The sequence below is a fragment of the Lathyrus oleraceus genome, chromosome 1 (assembly GCF_024323335.1).
Source record: "Lathyrus oleraceus cultivar Zhongwan6 chromosome 1, CAAS_Psat_ZW6_1.0, whole genome shotgun sequence".
Lineage (NCBI taxonomy): Eukaryota > Viridiplantae > Streptophyta > Magnoliopsida > Fabales > Fabaceae > Lathyrus > Lathyrus oleraceus.
This window is the reverse complement of record NC_066579.1, coordinates 122321630-122339900: the sequence shown is the minus strand read 5'-3', so window position 1 is coordinate 122339900 and position 18271 is coordinate 122321630. Positions and strand designations below refer to the sequence as shown.

The following is an 18271-nucleotide window of genomic DNA, read 5'->3' as shown; positions in this document are numbered from 1 at the left end:
TAAGGGAATAGTTTATACGATTGGATTAGACATTACATCAATGGTGACTCTATCTTATTGACTTCTTGTTGGTGATTGTGACACGCTAGGAACAAATTGTGTCTTGCTAATGAAGTGATATCTTCCCATACTTTGAAACTAATCATAGTGAATTTTGCCAACCTGTTAGCAAAATGTTTTCTCAAGCATAATCTGTCTCATCCAACGAGAACGATCACGTGGAATGACACAAAAGTAGTAATACAATTTTAAATATTGATGGAAGTAGCCTCGATAATTCCGACATCTTGGGTTTTTGTGGATTGATTCGAAATACTGATGATGCTTGGGTTCATAATTTTGTGGGTAATATTGGTTATTCCAACATCCTTCACGTTGAGCGGATGACGCTATATCATGGTTTGCGTATGGTCTGAGAACTTGACATCAAATATTTGATTGTTATTTTGACTTCAACTCTACTATAAAGTTTATATCAGAGTCGATTAATGTTTGACATCACTATGCCGCAATTCTCTAAACATCAGAAAGAAAAATATTTTTGTTGACTATCTAACAAAATATGAAATTGATAATGATGTGATGTACCGATCTTTTATGGAGCCTAATGTAAAAATCTTCACTCTCCTAATCCTAATGCTAATAGACTTTGCATTTTATATATCATTATATTACATTTTGTAAAATTGAAATGGACCTTACTAAAAAGAAGTTTTAGTATATATTTTTTTTAATTAGAAAAAGATGTATGTATAAAAAAATTAATTAAGAAAAGAAATCTCTCTGTCACATTACATTACTCAAAGAAAGAATTGCAAAACCCATTGCAAAGCTTAAACCCTAAAACGCCTCCTTCTCACTGCAACAACTCTAGCAGCAGCAGAACAATGGCTACGGAAGAAAATGGCGACGCCGAAAGTAGCACCAGAAGAATCTCCGTTCGTTTCGTAACTAGGTTATCCGACCCTTACAAAGTTCCTAACTCCGCCATAGCCATCCCTTCCGACCTCACCAGATTTGGCCTCTCCTCTCTCGTCAACGCTCTTCTCCAATCCATCCGTACACTCTTGAACCTAACACTTCTCATTTCCATACGGTTTTCATCGTGTTGTTGCTTTTTTTTTTAAGAATTTTGAAATTAAATAATTCACGATGTTATGTTGATTTTGTGTTTGTAGATGATGATTATGAATCGGAACCGTTTGATTTTTTGATTGATGGCGAGTTTGTTCGTATGTCGCTAGAGGAGTTTCTTCTGGCTAAGGGAATCTCTGCGGTAATCAATAATCATAAATTGTTATAACCTCACAATTGTCATTATAATTTCATTTTCAGTTGCTTATATTATATCTTTTCAATTGTATTTTGCGCGAATATGGTTTAGTTTTGAGGTTTAGAAACATTCAAAACTGGCTTAAGTTGAGAACTTGTTTCAAACAAGTTTAGATTCAGTTTGAATAAATAGTTTAATTAATGTAAGTGATAGGAAATTGACAACCAATGGCTGTATTGTAGTGTTTGGAAGTATGAATATGAAGTTAAGGAGTTGTTTATAGTTGTGACTATGGATGTCAAAATGTAGAGGTAACTTGATAAATCCCACAAGTTGTCAACTTAAGCTAATAAAATTCAATTAAGTCACTTATAGAAGTGTTTTATGACAGACCTTCTTATAAACCTGGGTTGACTTGCATAGTTTTCTAGACAAAGTTTGAATCAGGAGTATGTTGACAATTAAACAGGCCTGTTTTGGTTTGGTTTAGCTTTTCAATCCAGGAATATGAATATTAAATTTTTGAAATTTTAAATTAGAAAATTATTTGCCTCTGATGTTGTAATGTTGTTATCTCATAGCTAATCACCGTGAATGATCAATTATAGGAAAAAATATTGGAAATTGAGTACACTAGGGTTGTAGCCCCACGAAAAGAAGAAGACCCTTCTTTACACGATGATTGGGTCAGCGCTGTTGATGGTTCTTCTTCCCGGTAAGTTTGTAGTTATGTAAAATTTTCATGTAATTTTGTCTTTAGACTAATGGTCCAGCCTTTTTACAATGGTCCAAGTTTTAGTTATTTATTAACTCTTACTTTTATTACTGCTGGCAGCTATATTTTTTGGTCTGAAAAACACCAATACATAACTGGTTTTTGTGAATGATTTTACTGAGATAGAAAGGTTAAATTTAAGTGTGCTAACATTTTATTGGGTTCCCTTAATTTTTTTTATCCTATTTGGTGATGATGGCAAGAGTGATTGAAGAATTTTTTTATGACATAGGGTTTGAGTCTATCATCATGATTTGTTTTTAATGGTATTGACTATGGGGCTTAATTGTAATGTGGTGCATGTATGGAGTCAGAAGATACATCCTAAATGTCTAACCATGCTCTTAAAATGCACATAATCAAATTTTATTAATGCATTGAGTGCTACTCTTTTAAATAAAAACTTTCTATTTCTCATTTCATTAACCAATTTTCTAAGGGACCTTGTTCTTAAGTTAGGGCATTTAAATTTTTTGCCATTGGGTTAACAAGTGTTTTGTAATCTTGTTGGTTCAATTCTTGACACTGTTATTCCAACACTAAAATATAAGGATTGTAGCTGTGTTAGTATGTTAATTAACTTAATATTTGACGTGAATGTTTCCTTTACTGAGAATTTAAAGTTATCTGTTCATCATCTTTTGCAGGTTTATTTTGACAGGATGTTATGATGGTTTTGGAAGGTAATTGTCTTTTTTACACTGTTTGATTCTTCTTAAATTGTTTATGTATTGTGTGATTACTTGATATTGTAATTTGATTATTGTTTTTTGACTATTGTTATTGACCCTTTTATTATATCATGGCATGGGAAAATATAATTTAGGGTATGGAAGGGTCCTGGAGTATGTACACATATACTGGAGGGACATAGCGACGGTGTCACTTCTGTTAGTGTTTTTAATCCGGAAGGTATGAAGACATATTTCCTCCCTCATGCTTCAAAAGCTGTTTAATTTTCTGATTGCCAGTTGTCAAAATTTAGTAAATTGCATATTGCATTTGCCCCCAAAATGCTATGACAGCATTAGCGCGTTCATAACGAATAACCAAAGTTTATTGTTACTAATATACAAAATCTATATGAAGAAAATAAGTTTAGACTTTAGAGTTGTGGATGATGCATTGCTTTAAGTTGTTGCTAGCGGTTGGGACTCGGTTTATGCGATATTGAGTGTATTTAGACAGAAAACAGAGAGAATTGCATATAGGAGGCAACTGCATAGATAGGGCAATCAGAATGTCACATAAAGAGGAGACACCATTCATGGTTTATGGGGAAAGAACAAAAGGGTTTCGATGGAGAAGGGATTAGAATTTTACGGCAAAGTGACTAAAAACATTGTAAAAAACACAAGCAATGTTTCAGGTTATTAACCTATGGGCTTCTACGCCACGATAGCGGCTGCTATTGACCGAAGAGGTTTTAATTTCCTTGAAATCCAATGGCTATGCTTTTATGTATAACGGATGTTATCAATGCATATTCTCTGATTTTAGGCAGGAACGCTTGTTGCAGAATGCTAGCATCTTTGCGTACTGCTCTGTCATTCATGTTATTACATGGCAAAGACAAACACTCAATTTTGTACTTGAATTGTTCCAAGTTATTAAAATTTGTACTATAATCAGGTCTGGAAACTGTAACTCTAGCTACTGCTTCTAAAGACCGAACATTAAGGCTCTGGAAGGTAAGTAAAAGAAGCTTTTGAGCTGAATTCCTTATATTGAGCTTATGCTTACCATGTTATATTTTCCTTTTTATGAAAGATCAATACCGAGGAGGCTACCAACAATCCTGTGAGGGTTAGGGCTTACAAAATCTTGCGCGGTCACAAGTCTTCTGTACAGAGTGTTGCTGCGCAGACTAATGGAGAAATGGTTTCTTTTTGCTTTTCTATTCTAAGTTTCTCCACACTTGGGTTTATGTAGTGTAATTTGTAACACAGTTGTTCCTCTGCCGTCTCATATAATTAGGTTTGTTCTGGTTCTTGGGATTGTACCATCAACCTATGGCGAATCAATGACAATAATGCAGAAAATGACCTAGTGTCCAAGAAGAGAAAAGTTGAAGGCCGGGTGGAGGACTCTCAATTAGAGGTTTGTACAGGCTCCTCGCACATTATTGTTTTTCTTCACATGAATTTCTCTCAAATAGGAGTATTATGTATTCCGAAATCTGTTCTAACCTCTAAGAAATCATTAAAGCTGGCATTTGATTTGACTCTACTTTCTCCACTTGTTGAGCCCCTTGTTCTTTCATGTAGCATCTTTATGCATAAGAAGAAAAAGATTTGAGATATAATTATAAAAATTAAAAAATTCCTACTGCTGGAAAAACTCTGAAACTGTTTGAAAAGGAGTATAATGATGATCTATTTTGAGACATGTTCCAAATTTTCATATTATTGTTAATGTAAAAGTTTCAGATTTTGTGACTACTATTAATCTTAATTTGTAGTATTTCCCTTTCTGAATGCATCGTTCTGTCCTTTTTGGTGACAATCAATTTTTTATTTATTAATAATACACTGTTTTATTATAGGGAGAAGCTTTTACAACCCTAGTTGGCCATACACAGTGTGTGTCTTCTGTAATTTGGCCACAAAGAGAGTCGATCTATTCGGCATCTTGGGATCATTCTATTAGGAAATGGGATGTTGAGACTGGCAAAAACTTGTCAGATATAGTAAGTTGATAAATTTCTCTTCCTTCTCTCTCCATTACTGAAATTGTATGCCATTGAAGTTTAAATTTTGTCTTCAAATTAAGTTACATGACACCTTTCTTGTCGGTGCTTTGTCATTTTCTTTTCTCGTTCTTTTGATGAAGATCGAAGCTGTTTATTTTCTTAATAGGCTGTTCTGGTATCTTTGAGATTATTATTTATGTTACTCTGAATAATATTGTCAGTGTCTAATCTTTATATGCTTGTTCATCAATTATTTTCCTTTTTCTTACTATGATTACATCATCTGACACCACTTAGTGGAATAAGGACTTGGATGATGATGTTGTTGTTATTATTACTATGGTGACATGATTATTTAATGAGTTAGTCCTGTTATGAAGTTATCATTGTTATGCTTGTATACATATTAAAAGTTATAGTTTATCAAAATTTAAGACTTTGTCCTCCTTGTATAGTATTGCGGTAAGGCTCTTAACTGCCTTGACATTGGAGGGGAAGGTTCTGCACTCATAGCTGCTGGTGGTTCTGACCCTGTAATTAGGATTTGGGATCCTCGTAAGCCAGGTCAGTAAAATGAAGCAAATAATTGTCCATCTTGCCTCCACATACATGCCAGTAGCTTACAAAGCCAGCTTATATTTTCTGCAGGAACTTCTGCTCCTATTCTTCAGTTTGCTTCTCACAAATCTTGGGTAACTGCTTGCAAATGGCACGATAAGTCCCCGTTTCATTTACTTTCTGCATCTTATGATGGGAAAGTTATGTTATGGGATCTGAGAACTGCGGTAATATAACCTTTTTTAAACTACCAAAAGTAATTTTACCCCATCTTTTGCTTTTTTAACCACTAACTCTGTTTATTAATTTTGCAGTGGTCTCTTTCAACCATTGAATCACACAGTGACAAGGTATAGCACTTACTTTCTGTGTTTTAGAAGAGCAGTAAACAATGTTAAATATATGCTATAACAGTGTTATTGTGGTGTGGAATTGAACAAATTGTTATTATTCAGTGATAAGCTATTTTGTACAAAATGTTACCATAGAGTGGCTACAGCGGTGCTAAAGCACTGTTTCATTATGCAATTTGAACAAACCACTATTTTCCACTTTCCCAAGATCTGCAATTGACAACAATTGAAGTAAAACACAACTTTGCAACATTGAAGGACTCAAATGGCTGCTAATAGAATTTTAATTTGCTTAACTCAGGTACTATGTGCTGACTGGTGGAAAAGTGACAGTGTTATCAGTGGTGGAGCAGATTCAAAACTTTGCATTTCTTCAGAAATTCCTGTCTAGTGACATAAACTCTGATGTCTCATATACATGGAATTGTTTGAGTTTGAAGCCGATTTTGTCCGAGGCACAGCTACTGCTAGTGTTTTATCCTATGTAACCCACATTAGATTGAAGATTTAAGCCATGTCTTGGTGTCAAAGATATGTGATCATTTGTAAACAACAGCCTTACTTTGTGTTTCTAAATGCTAATTATGTAAAACATTACAGTTATGCATATCTTTGAACTTATTTTAATTATGTAAACCATTACAATTATGCGTATCTTTGATGTTATTTTAACTATGTAAACCATCACCAGGCAGCCAATAAAGTGCTAACTCCTATTCTTTCAGCCACTCAACAAACCTGTTGAAATTTTCTGAAGATCCACCTCCTTGGGCTAAGTTCCTCATTACTTTCTTCTTAATCTCCATAGACCTTAACCTTATATTCTCATCACCAAGCATTTGATCAACTTTCTTTTTAATCTCCTCACTTAACACTAATCCATTTTCATCTTTCTCAAATCCCAACCCAACTTTCAATTCTTCACAAATATAGGTCTTGTCATAAAATTGGTCAGAAAAATATGGCCAACACAAAAAAGGTACCCCATTAGACAAACCTTCCAAAGTAGAATTCCAACCACAATGACTAATAAAACAAGCTATAGAAGGGTGGCTTAGTACCTTTTGTTGTGGGGCCCATTTAACTATTTTCCCTTTATACCCTTTGAATTCACTAGGAAACTTCATCATCTTATTGGAGTCTTGATCTTGATCTCTCACAACCCAAAGGAAATGCCTATTAGTTAAATCAAGTCCTAAGGCTAATTCTTTGAACTGGTTTTTGTCAAAAAGAGTGAAGCTGAAACTACCAAATGCAACATAAACAACAGAATTAATTTCTTGTTGATCAAGCCAACTCATGCAAGATAAATCTTCTTCCCAAAATTGACCAATTGATTCTTTTTCACTTTTGTTTTCATAGTTATTCAATAAAGGGCCAATTGGTAGAAGCTTTGGAAGAAAGGATAATGGTCTAGGTTCAAGTTCATATGTGGTGTTGCAAAGCCACCAATTTGATAAACTTGTAGTATGTGAACAATGCTTAATATAATTAAATACTTTCTTAAGGCTTATTGAATCTGCAGCTACATTTGACCAAACTAAAGCTTCTGTGTCCATCATTGGCATATTTGGTGATAGCTGAAATACTTTTTTAGTGGCCGATAATCCTACAATAATTGAAAATCAAAATTAAATTAGCAACTATATATAGTGAAAGATGAATACAATAACATGATGTGTAAAAATGCTGAGACTAGTACTCTGCGTACAACTGCAGAGACTAATCTTTCAAGTTTTGAGGTCCTAAGATAATCTTACCATTAGAATCAGTTATAGCATCTTCAATAAGCTTAGGAATATTGTAAACCAAGGCAAACATAGCTGCAGCTGAAGACCAAAATAAAGCTCCATTGATTCCAAATTTGCTTCCAACATTTAATCCCCATCCCATATTCACATCTGCAACTATACAACTAATTCTACAATCATCATTCAAACAAATATCTTTTATCAAATTCTCAAGCATATTAGGCATGGTGTTTAACATAGCTTCACATAGCTTAGCGAAATCGGTTCTATCTTCTTCATGACTTAATCCATCAGGAACTGATACCAACTTTAGAGCTCCATTAAAGCTATCATCTAATTGTTGTTGCTTCTTCATTGTACTCATCAATAGTTTATGGTTGAAATCTGTGTTCACAAAAATGACTTTGCATCCATTTTTTACTAACTTTTTTGACAAGTTCATTAAGGGGTTTACATGGCCTTGAGCTGGAAATGGCAAAACTAAAACTGTTGGAATGCTCATTTTGTATGTTTGTGTGTTTCTATTAATTTATGACACACTGTGTAATTCGCTTCCTCATTTTATATATGGTTTTAAACCAACTGAATTGGTGTTCACATTGTTAGAATGAACTCCTGAATTTTAGATGGCACTCAGAGTAAGAGTAACGTAACTTGTTCATCAAGTCAAGTGGAATTCTGTTTGTTATTTGTAGGTTGATATTAGATGGTAGTTTTGGTAGATGGGTTAAATCAGTTTTATATATGATTGATACATGTTAAAATAAAACACATGAATAATTTGTCATACTCTTTTGTCCACCTAAGAGTTGTGAAAACTAAAGAGGGTTGAAATGCCACTTAATTTATATTCCTATTATATTGAGGTTACTAACACCTTGTAGCGGTTGCAATGCTCTGCCGCCGATGTGGAGGGGGCAGGCTTCTCCATACTTCCCCCTCCACCTCTCTCAACTCATGCATAGGCATACCAATGGGGTCGGGGTGGGATTAAGCATTTTCAGGTCACACCTCCTCTTTTCCGTAGTATCTCATTTTCACTCTTAAAATCCAATTGAGGGTTGATCATTCACCCCACAGAACATGTTTTCTCGTTCACCCCACAAAACATGTTTTCTCGTTCCACCCTGCATCCATCCGAAAAAATTATATTTTTGTTTTTAAAAAAACTATGGATTTTCTTCAAAGCAACAAAAATTAATAATTAAGCAAAAATTTGAACATTTTAATAAAAATCATAATACTTGATCATTTTAATAGTAATCATAATAACTTTTTATTTTTATTTAATCTATATTAAAAAAAATGAATATTATTTCTTTCTATATACTTACTATTTTAAGATTAAGAATAAATGGATGATAAAGTTATTAAAAATAAGAGTAATAAAACAAATATAATAGGTCGGTGTGAATATTAGTATCTACACCCTCTTAATTAAAATTAGATTCTCCATGCATCCACACCTAATTAAATCAATTTCCCCTCTTTAGATTTGGAGAATAATGATCAGGTTTGGATTTTTTTCATTCCCTTATGCATGTTTTTTATAGATGATATAGTCATACTTAGAGAATCATTTAAATGAGAGGTTGAAGATTTGTAGGTGAACTTTTGAACACACATGACTTTTGGTTTAAACAAGAGTAAAATGAAGTATATAGAATGCAAGTTTAGGAAAAGAAGAAGATTTCTAATCTAGAGGTGAAAGTTGGAGACTATAACATCCCACAAGTCACACGCTTTAAATATCTTGGATTCGTAATACAAAACGATGGAGAAATAGAAGGGGATGCAAACCATAGAATTCAAATTGAGTGGCTGAATGGAGGAAATTTTTTAGGGATTTTACGTGTCACAAAATTGCCGCTTAAGTTGAAGATTTTTTTATCATACTGTGGTAAGACATGCGGTGTTGCAAGAGACATAATGTTGGCCAATTAAGAATCAACACGACAGTAAATTAAGTGTAGCAGAGATGAGGATGACTCATTGAAAGTATGGTAAGATTAAGCATGCTAAGATTAAAAATAACAATATTAGAAAGAATGCTGGGATAACACGTATAGTATAAAAGATAATGAAAAATAGACTTATGTGGTTAAGCATGTAAAAAGAATACTCATAGATTATTTGATGAGGAGTAAACCAGATGGAGATCAGTCAAATAGTTATAGATATAAAAACTACAAGAATTATAAAAGAAGTTATTAAGAAAAATCTCAAAATTAATAATTTAGATAGAAACATGATCTCAGATAGAACATTATGACAAAAGTTGATCCATATAGCCGACTCCACTTAGTGGGATAAGACTCAGTTGTTATTTTTATAATCAAGGTAATCAAAATTGGACGGGACATCGAACCAATATACTTATGGATTTAGCATTTTAAGGTTAGACCTGAGTTGAACATAGGTTGAACCGGTTATTAACAAATAAGTATGTTTGTTTAAGATTAAATATATTTTTCGTCCCTATAAATAACCCATCATTCAAATTTAGTCCTTATAAAAATTTCATTCGAATAATGATCCTCCTAAAGTTTTCCGTCCACACTTTTAGTCCCTACTGTCTATTTAGACTAATGGAAGCTGACGTGGCCCGCCATGTTTCATGGCACATCATAATACTTGAGTACAAAAAAAACTACAATAACTTGAGGGGGGTTATAAACCTCCCTAAATTCCTACTCAATTGACTTAGTAGAAAATCTAATCACTTCAATCAAAGGACCAAGCCATTGCGATGAAGTTCTTAGTGCATAGCTATCTTGTTTTGGTTTCTGCAAAGGATCCATCTCATGCAACTTCTTAGCTGCTTTTACATATTCACTTCCATCCAAAATATGTTACATAATAGCAACAAATTCAATTTGACTTGGATGATGCTTTAACCTGTGTGTCAAATGATCAGTAAATTCAGGTTTTCCTTGCATAACTTCAGCGAAAATAGCGGAAAGGACTTCAAACAAGACAACCAGGATGTTAGCTTCAAATAGAACAATATAAGCCAAACCAGAACTAACAACAATTCCATTAACAAGTGCAAGACCTTATTTTGGTTGTAATTCAAAGAAATCAACATTGATTTCACCCATTTGAAAAACTTCTTTTGCATTAAGTATCTCTCCAAAAAGGGTCCATGAGCTTTCAAATTCGGTCTTCCGGTTAGTAAACCAATAATGTAAGATAAATGGACTAAATCTCCAAAAGTCGTGATTGTACCTTGAAGCGGAAAACAAGGAGTAATATTGTTGTTAATAAGCTTGGTTATGGATTTTAAGATTTCAAATCTAATTCCTGATTAGCCTTGGAAAAGTGTGTTAATTCGCACTAACATAGCAACTCTTGTTGCTGTGTGCGGTAGTGTATGGTTTGACTCAGTTCTATTTCCAAATATTCAACACATGGAAACTTATTCTTCACTATGTTATGATAAAAATTCTCTATCTCTACAACATTCCCAGCTAAAACCAGTTTCAAAATTATCTCAAAATATATATTAGAGGTATGGTGAAAACTCTTATGTATTGAAGCCCATTTGAAACTCTTCATAATTGGGGTTTACAATTTCAATGGCCTGTGAAATATGTTGAATACTGTAAGACCCCAATTTTGACTCTAAGACCCCTCATGCTATCTCATCATATGCAATAAAATTGGGATCATATCTTGGCATCCTCCTTACCCCTCATTCATTGGGTTTGCATTGGGAGAGATCACCAAGCACCATTTGATTGTATCATAATTTTAATTTTATCATCTTTACTAACCAAAATACAAAAAATATGTCTTTGTATAAATTAACTCTTTTGTAGGTAGGGCATGTGCTCACCTTTGATATATCAAGCTCACATCTAGGATTTAAGACCCCCAAGGCAAGGAGCTCAATCAAAAATTGGTTTACCATGGCTCTAAGAATAATATATGAATCCCCATGGTCTTTACATGTCATTTTGATCAAGAAATCATTAAGAGTTTGGGGTTAGTTTGCCTTGGAAACCCTATTTCATCCGGGTATCTTGTGTAACTTCTTCAACAAGCTTCTTCACCAATTGATCAAATATTGCAAGGTATACTTCAAATTACATCATCTTATGCATATATGTTCTCCCATGAGTCCCAAAAGTCAAGATAATTGCAAGTTAGCAAGTTGGTTGATGGTGGTTGACCAGAGAAATTCATCTCACCAAAACTGGGGTCCCCTAGACCCTATCTCCTACAATTTTTATCATATCAAAATGATTCCAAGATAAACGTTACTCTAAATGACATTCCAAACAACTTTCATGTTGAAGTCTAGATCTAGTTTTTCTTGGAAATTCATTTTTATGGTGAAAGATTATAGGTCATTTTGTCTAAACCCTAATTTGGAGGTCAACTTCCCAAGGCCATAACTTGCTCAATTTTTATGATATGAAAGATTTCAAAGTTGCACAATAAAATTAAATATGTCTACTTAAACTTTTATGTTTATAGGAATGGAAAATTCAACTTTTATGTGCATGTGATATGAGGATACATTATAGGTCATTTTGGACCAATGCCATTGAACAAGTGATTTTCCTTAACTACAAAAATGAATAACTCCTACATATTAAATCTAAATGAGGTCAAAGTTATGACCATTTTGAAGGACTTTGAGAGAGCTACAACTTTGATGAAGGAACGTTTCTCATTTGAAACTCACACAAAAAGTTAGCCAAGGTGGAATAAGTGAACCTATGGCTTGACACTTAGAAAGTTTTTTGACATGTTTGATTTTCTCAACTTCCACCTCAAAATTCATCATGATCCAAGCTTCAAATGAGAAAGTGTTCAATATGAAAGTTGTTCCTCTTGATCTAAACTTTCCAAAAAGTCCAATTTCATCCATTTTGGACAAAGTTTGAGTGAGTTGCGCATGGCTTGAACATGAGTGATCATTTGGCACAAATTGAACTTGAAACTTCCATACATCAATGCATGGCTTTCCAACATGATCTCAATAATGCTTGTACTCAATTATGGATCAGAAGAAGTGATTACATGGGCTTGTACACGCCCATGCACCTATGCAATGTACATTGCTATTTTTGGAATTCCATTTCAAGTGTGAAAATATCAATTGGTTTTTCTATAAATAGAGCCTCTTGCCATCAGAATTAAGGACCCATCGCGCCAACTTTGATTCCAAACCTTCAAACCTTCTCATTTCAAAGGATAACCTTGATAATTTCCATTGGAAATTGAGTTTGAATCTCACTGTTTTGAGATTCAAATCTCCAAGAGTCCTGAGCTTTTTATCCATTCAATTCCACTCCATCAAGTGTCCTGAACAAGATCAAGAGTAAGCAAGAGCAAGATCAATCGAACACAGACCTGCATTGAAGGTATTTTCCAGAAATTTTCATCTATTCGATTCTCACTCAATTCTCTATAATTCTCTTGGATCTTTGGTTGTATGAAGTCCTACCAATGTAGACTACAAGATTGAGTTGCTTAGAGGTCAGTTGAAGCAACTCAGATCATACACCTCAAAATTCAACTCCCTGTATCTTTCAATATACTTGGAGTTAGGAGAAATTGAGGTCGAATTCGAGCTCCTGAGCATTTTTACTTTAAATTCACGTCCTTCTTTTTCATTTTGGTGATGGTTGTGAATGAACCAGTCCAGTGAAGCTCACCGGAGAAGGAAACTAGAGCTTTGGCTCCGGTGGTGAGTTGGCATTCATCTGAGCCACATGATCCATTTGAAATGTTCTAATCTCGCGCGTTGAAACTGATTACTATTTGTACAACGCTTTGACTCGGGACCATGGTGGAATGTGCGCTAGCAGCCACTTGATCTACCACCTCAATTAATGAGAGAGATCAAGTAGTCCACGTTTTTTCTTATTTTCTGATTTTCATTTTATTTGGTTTATTTTCATTAATTCATATTAATTTTAATATTGATCCAAAAAATATGAGAGTTTTACCAAATTTTTTTAAATAAATTCCTCTTTCATTTTCTGAATTAAAATTATTTTTTGGATCATTATTAATATTTTTCATGATTTAATTGATTTTGTGAATATTTTTAATTGTTTAAAAATAGTTTTAAGTTTCCAAAATTAATGAAATTTTTTCTCCAAGGTGCTTTGACCTTGTTTGACCTATGATAAATCTCATGGCTATTTATTTGGTGTTTTGATGAGGTTTTAGGATTTTGACCAACCATAATTTAATTTAATGCATTATTTAATTGATTTTAATTGTTTAATTGCAAAATAAATTGTGTAGAGCTTTTGATATTGACTTGTTGAGTTTGACTTATGTTGTTGGGCCTTGGTCAAGGTTGATTTGACTTTGTTGAGTTAAAATCATTGGATTTAGGGGATTACTAAAATGTACATTTCATCTCCCAAAATGAATGAATGATTTTAATTTGATAAAAGTCCTCCTTTGACCAATTTGTGTTGATTCCATTTCCCTTCCCTCTTCATCTCAATCCAATTCTCTTCTCATTCATTTCATGAACCTATGATGTCCCTATATCCTAAGACTAGTTGTTGCAAAATCAACACAAATGTGGATGAGATTATGTCCGCCTCTTTTGCATATTCTTTTAAGTGTGACATGTTTTAGGAGTATGGTTCATAATACCATATCTCTAACATGCATTAACACTAAAGTTTCTATTGCCCGACCTCAAATAGTTGTGACTTCTACATAAGTCCAATTACGATTGCTTAAGATAGCGCTAAATTGTTGACACAAAAGGCATAACATTCTAGTAAGTGAGATTGTAAGTCTCCCCTCTTTCATGGTATTGTGTGGAAACTTGGCCTTTTTTCCTTCCTTTGGAAGATGTCTTGATTCAATGATCCATGCTTGTGAATAGTGGGTTGAGTGTTCTCCAAAGAATGACTTAAACAAAACAAAAGCAAAAGCAATACTAACTTCTAATCAACTAACAACTAACATTTAATTTCAAGCCATTTACTTTTATGCACTTTAATTGTTAAGTCTTTATTATTTGCCATTATTCATGCCATTCAACTTGTTTACTTTAATGTCATTTTCACTTTGCTCATTTGAGCCTCATTTTGTGATTATATTGTGATTGTATATACTTATCTTTTTATGGTCTTTTGACCTTAATGTACATAATAACAACAAAAACCCTAAAAGATATTTTTTGTGGACTGTTGGTTTGATCTGAGACATTGGACTTAGAATTAGGTAATACTCCCTATGCAAAAGGACCTGGCCAATGCCAACCTTCATAAAACCAAGTGCTGGTGATTTGAAACTTCATCTGAAGCAAGTATTGTGATCCCATCTGAGTTCATCTGCTACATGGTCTTATTGAAGCTGTTACTTTGAACCTGTGCCTAGTGTCTATCTCTGAATTCATCTGATGCATGAAAGATTATGAAAGAGATCATGAAGTTGCTAAGCTTGGATGTGGATATCTTTATTTGATGCCTTGCTATTCATCTTGCTATTTGTGTATTGATATTGCTTGGTTCTAAAGTCCAAGGGAAATTTGGGTTTCTATATGACATGCTTGTCTATTGGATTGCAACTCATTGGTCAGATCTTTTCAACTCTTAACTTTTAAATTATTGCTTAGGATTAGTCTCTTCATCTCTTCTCTACTTCTTTAATTTCAAATATCTCCCCTCTTTCAAAATCTTCTTTGTTTGTGATTTCTAAACTTAGACCATATTGCAAATTAGAAACTTTGACCTTATGCCATTGGATTTTTAAACTTTTTTCTTAATCAAATTTGTAAATGAACTTAACTATATTTGACTTAAAATTTAAAAAGACAAAAAGAACTAACACTCATTCAAACCTTTTTAGGTCTTTTGTGCCTTTGTTAAACTTAAATTTTTGTTAAAAGCAATACATCCACTTTGAAGTTGTTACCACGAACTACGAGGTTTTGATCCCTCATTTTATGTTGGTACGTAGGCACAAGTCCGAAGGTTTTGTCAAACACAAAAATATAATTAATGAACTCTCTTCTCATCTCTCCACTCTATTTATTTCAAACATCATTTTGTACAAAAACCCATATGCACACAAAAAGGGCTCCCTAGGAGTACTTAGGACACTTTGGGTGCTAACACATTCCCTCTGTGTAACCAACCCCCTTACCTGTAATCTCTGGCATTTTATTAGTTTTGATTTGAAAACTTCTTATTTTTTGGGTTTTGTTCGTACTTTTCCCTTTTCCCTTGGAAACAATAAAAGTGCGGTGATGACTCTGGTTTAATTGACATCTAGCTTATCCACAACTTGATGGTCATGAATTTACCGTTACAAATACTATTGGTTGAAGATAGATAAATCCATTTGAGGTATTGAGTGTGATGTGTTAAATATTGGAGATTTATTTCCATAGAACCAAACATAAATTTCTAAATGATAATTGAATATTGAGAGTCACAAAGAATGAATGAAAAATGAAGAGGAATCTGACGTAGAAAATATGTTTGCTCAAAACTTGTTTGATGAAATGCTTGAGAGAATTTAGACATTTAGAGGGGGTTTATAACCCCCACAATTTAACTAATCTAAAACAAAAATAATTAATTTAATAAAAATTATACGTATAAAAAAAATCCATTTAGCATGCCACGAAAGCCTCCGTTAGTGGAAACTAACGGGAGGGACCAATTTTAAGCACAAACAAGTTTTTGAGGACCATTGTTTGAAGAAATTTTTTAGAAGAACTAAAATTGAATGTTGACATATTTATGAGGATCCCTGACATGTTTAACCATTTTTTTTATATATAACACTAATAATGCACAAGAATAGTTTTATTTTTAAAATGATATAAACAAATTTATTGATAATTTTATAATAATTAATATTGAATAGTTTGTTTTATTTTTATAGCTTTTAATTTTTTAATATACTAGATAGGTAGGTCCAAAAATTTAATAATAATAATAATAATAATAATAATAATAATAATAATAATAAACTAATGGCTTTATCAATTGTTTGTTCACAACATTGCCTTGTCATTTCCTCTTCCATATATGTTATGTGTTGCATTTGATTTTATTGCATCCGTCTATTATGAACTGTTATACAAAATCAACTTTCATTCATCAAATGAACATAAAATAAGAAATAAATTAAAAATATTTTTTACTTTGATTTTTTTTCTATGCTAATGTGTACTAGAATGGTTAGAGAAGGAAGAATAAAACTAAATCAAATAACATTTTGATTCAAAATGAAACTCGTTATCATATTTTTGTTGTGATATAATCCAAGTTGTAGCCCAAACCCAAGTTAGTTAGGGTTAAGACTTGTTAGTTACTTAGTATACAAGTAACATAATTTTATATATTCACATAATTGTAGTTCAGTTTTCAATAGCATTCAATAATAACAATCCTTATTCTTCATTCTCTTTCTCTTTCTCTCCTGACTAAAAGTGCATCGCGTACTAACAAATGGGTATCTAGAGCTCCAGTTAGTTTCTTGACTGTGTTTTCAAGAATCACACGTCGGTGATCGTGTTTCCGGGATCATGGATTATTTATCGTGTTTGTTGCAAAGATGAATGGTAACAATGACATTCTTAATTTTCTTCCAATTATTGATGGCAAGAATTGGATCCGATGGAGAAAACAAATGCAATCCCTATTTGACTTTCATGAAACCCTATAAGTGGTTACTAATGGCGTCCCTGAGCTTGTTGAGAATACAATTGATGCTTAGAGAGTCGCGAACAAGGATGCCAAGAAGAAAGACTGCAAGACTACATTTTATATTTAATCGGAGGTAGACGTGATGGACTTTGATCAGACTTCTCATGCTGAATCGACGAATGAGACATGAGATATTCTTGTCAAGTATTAAGAAGGAGGTGAGAAGGTTAAAGTCGTCAACTTGCAAACGTTGCGAAGACAATATGAATTACTGCATATGGGAGAATAAGAAAATATTACAGGCCTTGTCTCGAAGGTGCAAAATCTTGTCCATCTCTGGAAGGCTAGTGGGGAAACCCTAATTGATAAGATTATAGTTGAGAAGGTAATGCGTACTTTGACCTCTCACTTTGATCACATTATCGTAGCCATTCAAGAATCCAACAATTTTGATATCATGAAACTGGAAGATTTGGTTGGTTCTTTGGAGGCACATGAGATGATGATTGTCGAAAGGAAAGGTGTTCAAGATTTGATACAAGCACTATAAGCTCATACATGGAAGAAACATGGTGGTTACAGCAAGTTCAAGGGCAAATGAGACAAGACTCAGGGCATGAAGTCTTGGACTAACCCTCAAAAGTATAAGGTTGATGATATGGCTTCTGAATCCTAAAAAAAAGAGAAGGAAACTCCTATCAGAAAAACAAAGAAGAGAAAAAAGGTGCGCACTGCTATAACTGTGAAAAATGGGGTCACTTGGCCAATAATTATTGGTACAAGAAAGGCAAGAATGAAGGAGAAAACCTTGCACACCAAGATTCATATGATTAGGAAGACATGGTGGTTATGGATACAGTTATAGAGGAGCATGTCAACACCAAGATCTGGTTTCTCACCATAGGCTGTTTGAAGCACATGACTAATTAAAAAGTGTGGTTAGCAGATTTTGACGAGTCAAAGAAGAGCAAGGTCAAACTTGTAGATAATAGCTCTTTGCAAGAAGAAAGTACTGACAATATAGTTATTCGAAGAAGTAATGAAACAAAAGTTATGATCAAAGATGTACTCTATGTACCTGGAATGAAGTGCAACCTGCTAAGTGTTGGACAATTGTTTGAAAAATATTTCTTAGTGTTTATGAAAGATGGAGCCTTGGAACTATTTGACAACCATAATAGTTTGGTCTTAAAATATCCTTTGTTGAAGAACAAGACATTTA

At 33.4% G+C, this 18271-nt stretch overlaps 2 protein-coding genes and 1 pseudogene across 2 annotated transcripts; 1 reads left to right on the top strand and 2 right to left on the bottom strand.

Annotated features, from left to right (window-relative positions):
• Positions 1–750: 750 nt before the first annotated feature.
• Positions 751–6305, top strand: LOC127121336 (ribosome biogenesis protein WDR12 homolog). Its single transcript, XM_051051861.1, has 13 exons — positions 751–1059; positions 1179–1276; positions 1882–1988; positions 2696–2731; positions 2875–2960; positions 3681–3739; positions 3819–3929; positions 4026–4148; positions 4594–4737; positions 5196–5304; positions 5389–5525; positions 5613–5648; positions 5953–6305. Exons 1-13 carry the CDS (start codon positions 888–890, stop codon positions 6040–6042), a joined length of 1308 nt encoding a protein of 435 aa, XP_050907818.1. The 5' UTR covers positions 751–887; the 3' UTR covers positions 6043–6305.
• LOC127121329 (UDP-glycosyltransferase 83A1) lies at positions 6088–7951 on the bottom strand. Its single transcript, XM_051051856.1, has 2 exons — positions 7412–7951; positions 6088–7260 (listed from the first exon to the last, which is right to left on the bottom strand). The coding sequence occupies exons 1-2, from the start codon at positions 7902–7904 to the stop codon at positions 6365–6367; spliced, it is 1389 nt and encodes a 462-aa protein (XP_050907813.1). The 5' UTR covers positions 7905–7951; the 3' UTR covers positions 6088–6364.
• A 2141-nt stretch (positions 7952–10092) lies between these two features.
• Positions 10093–10802, bottom strand: LOC127095075 (phenylalanine ammonia-lyase-like; annotated as a pseudogene).
• Positions 10803–18271: the final 7469 nt, after the last annotated feature.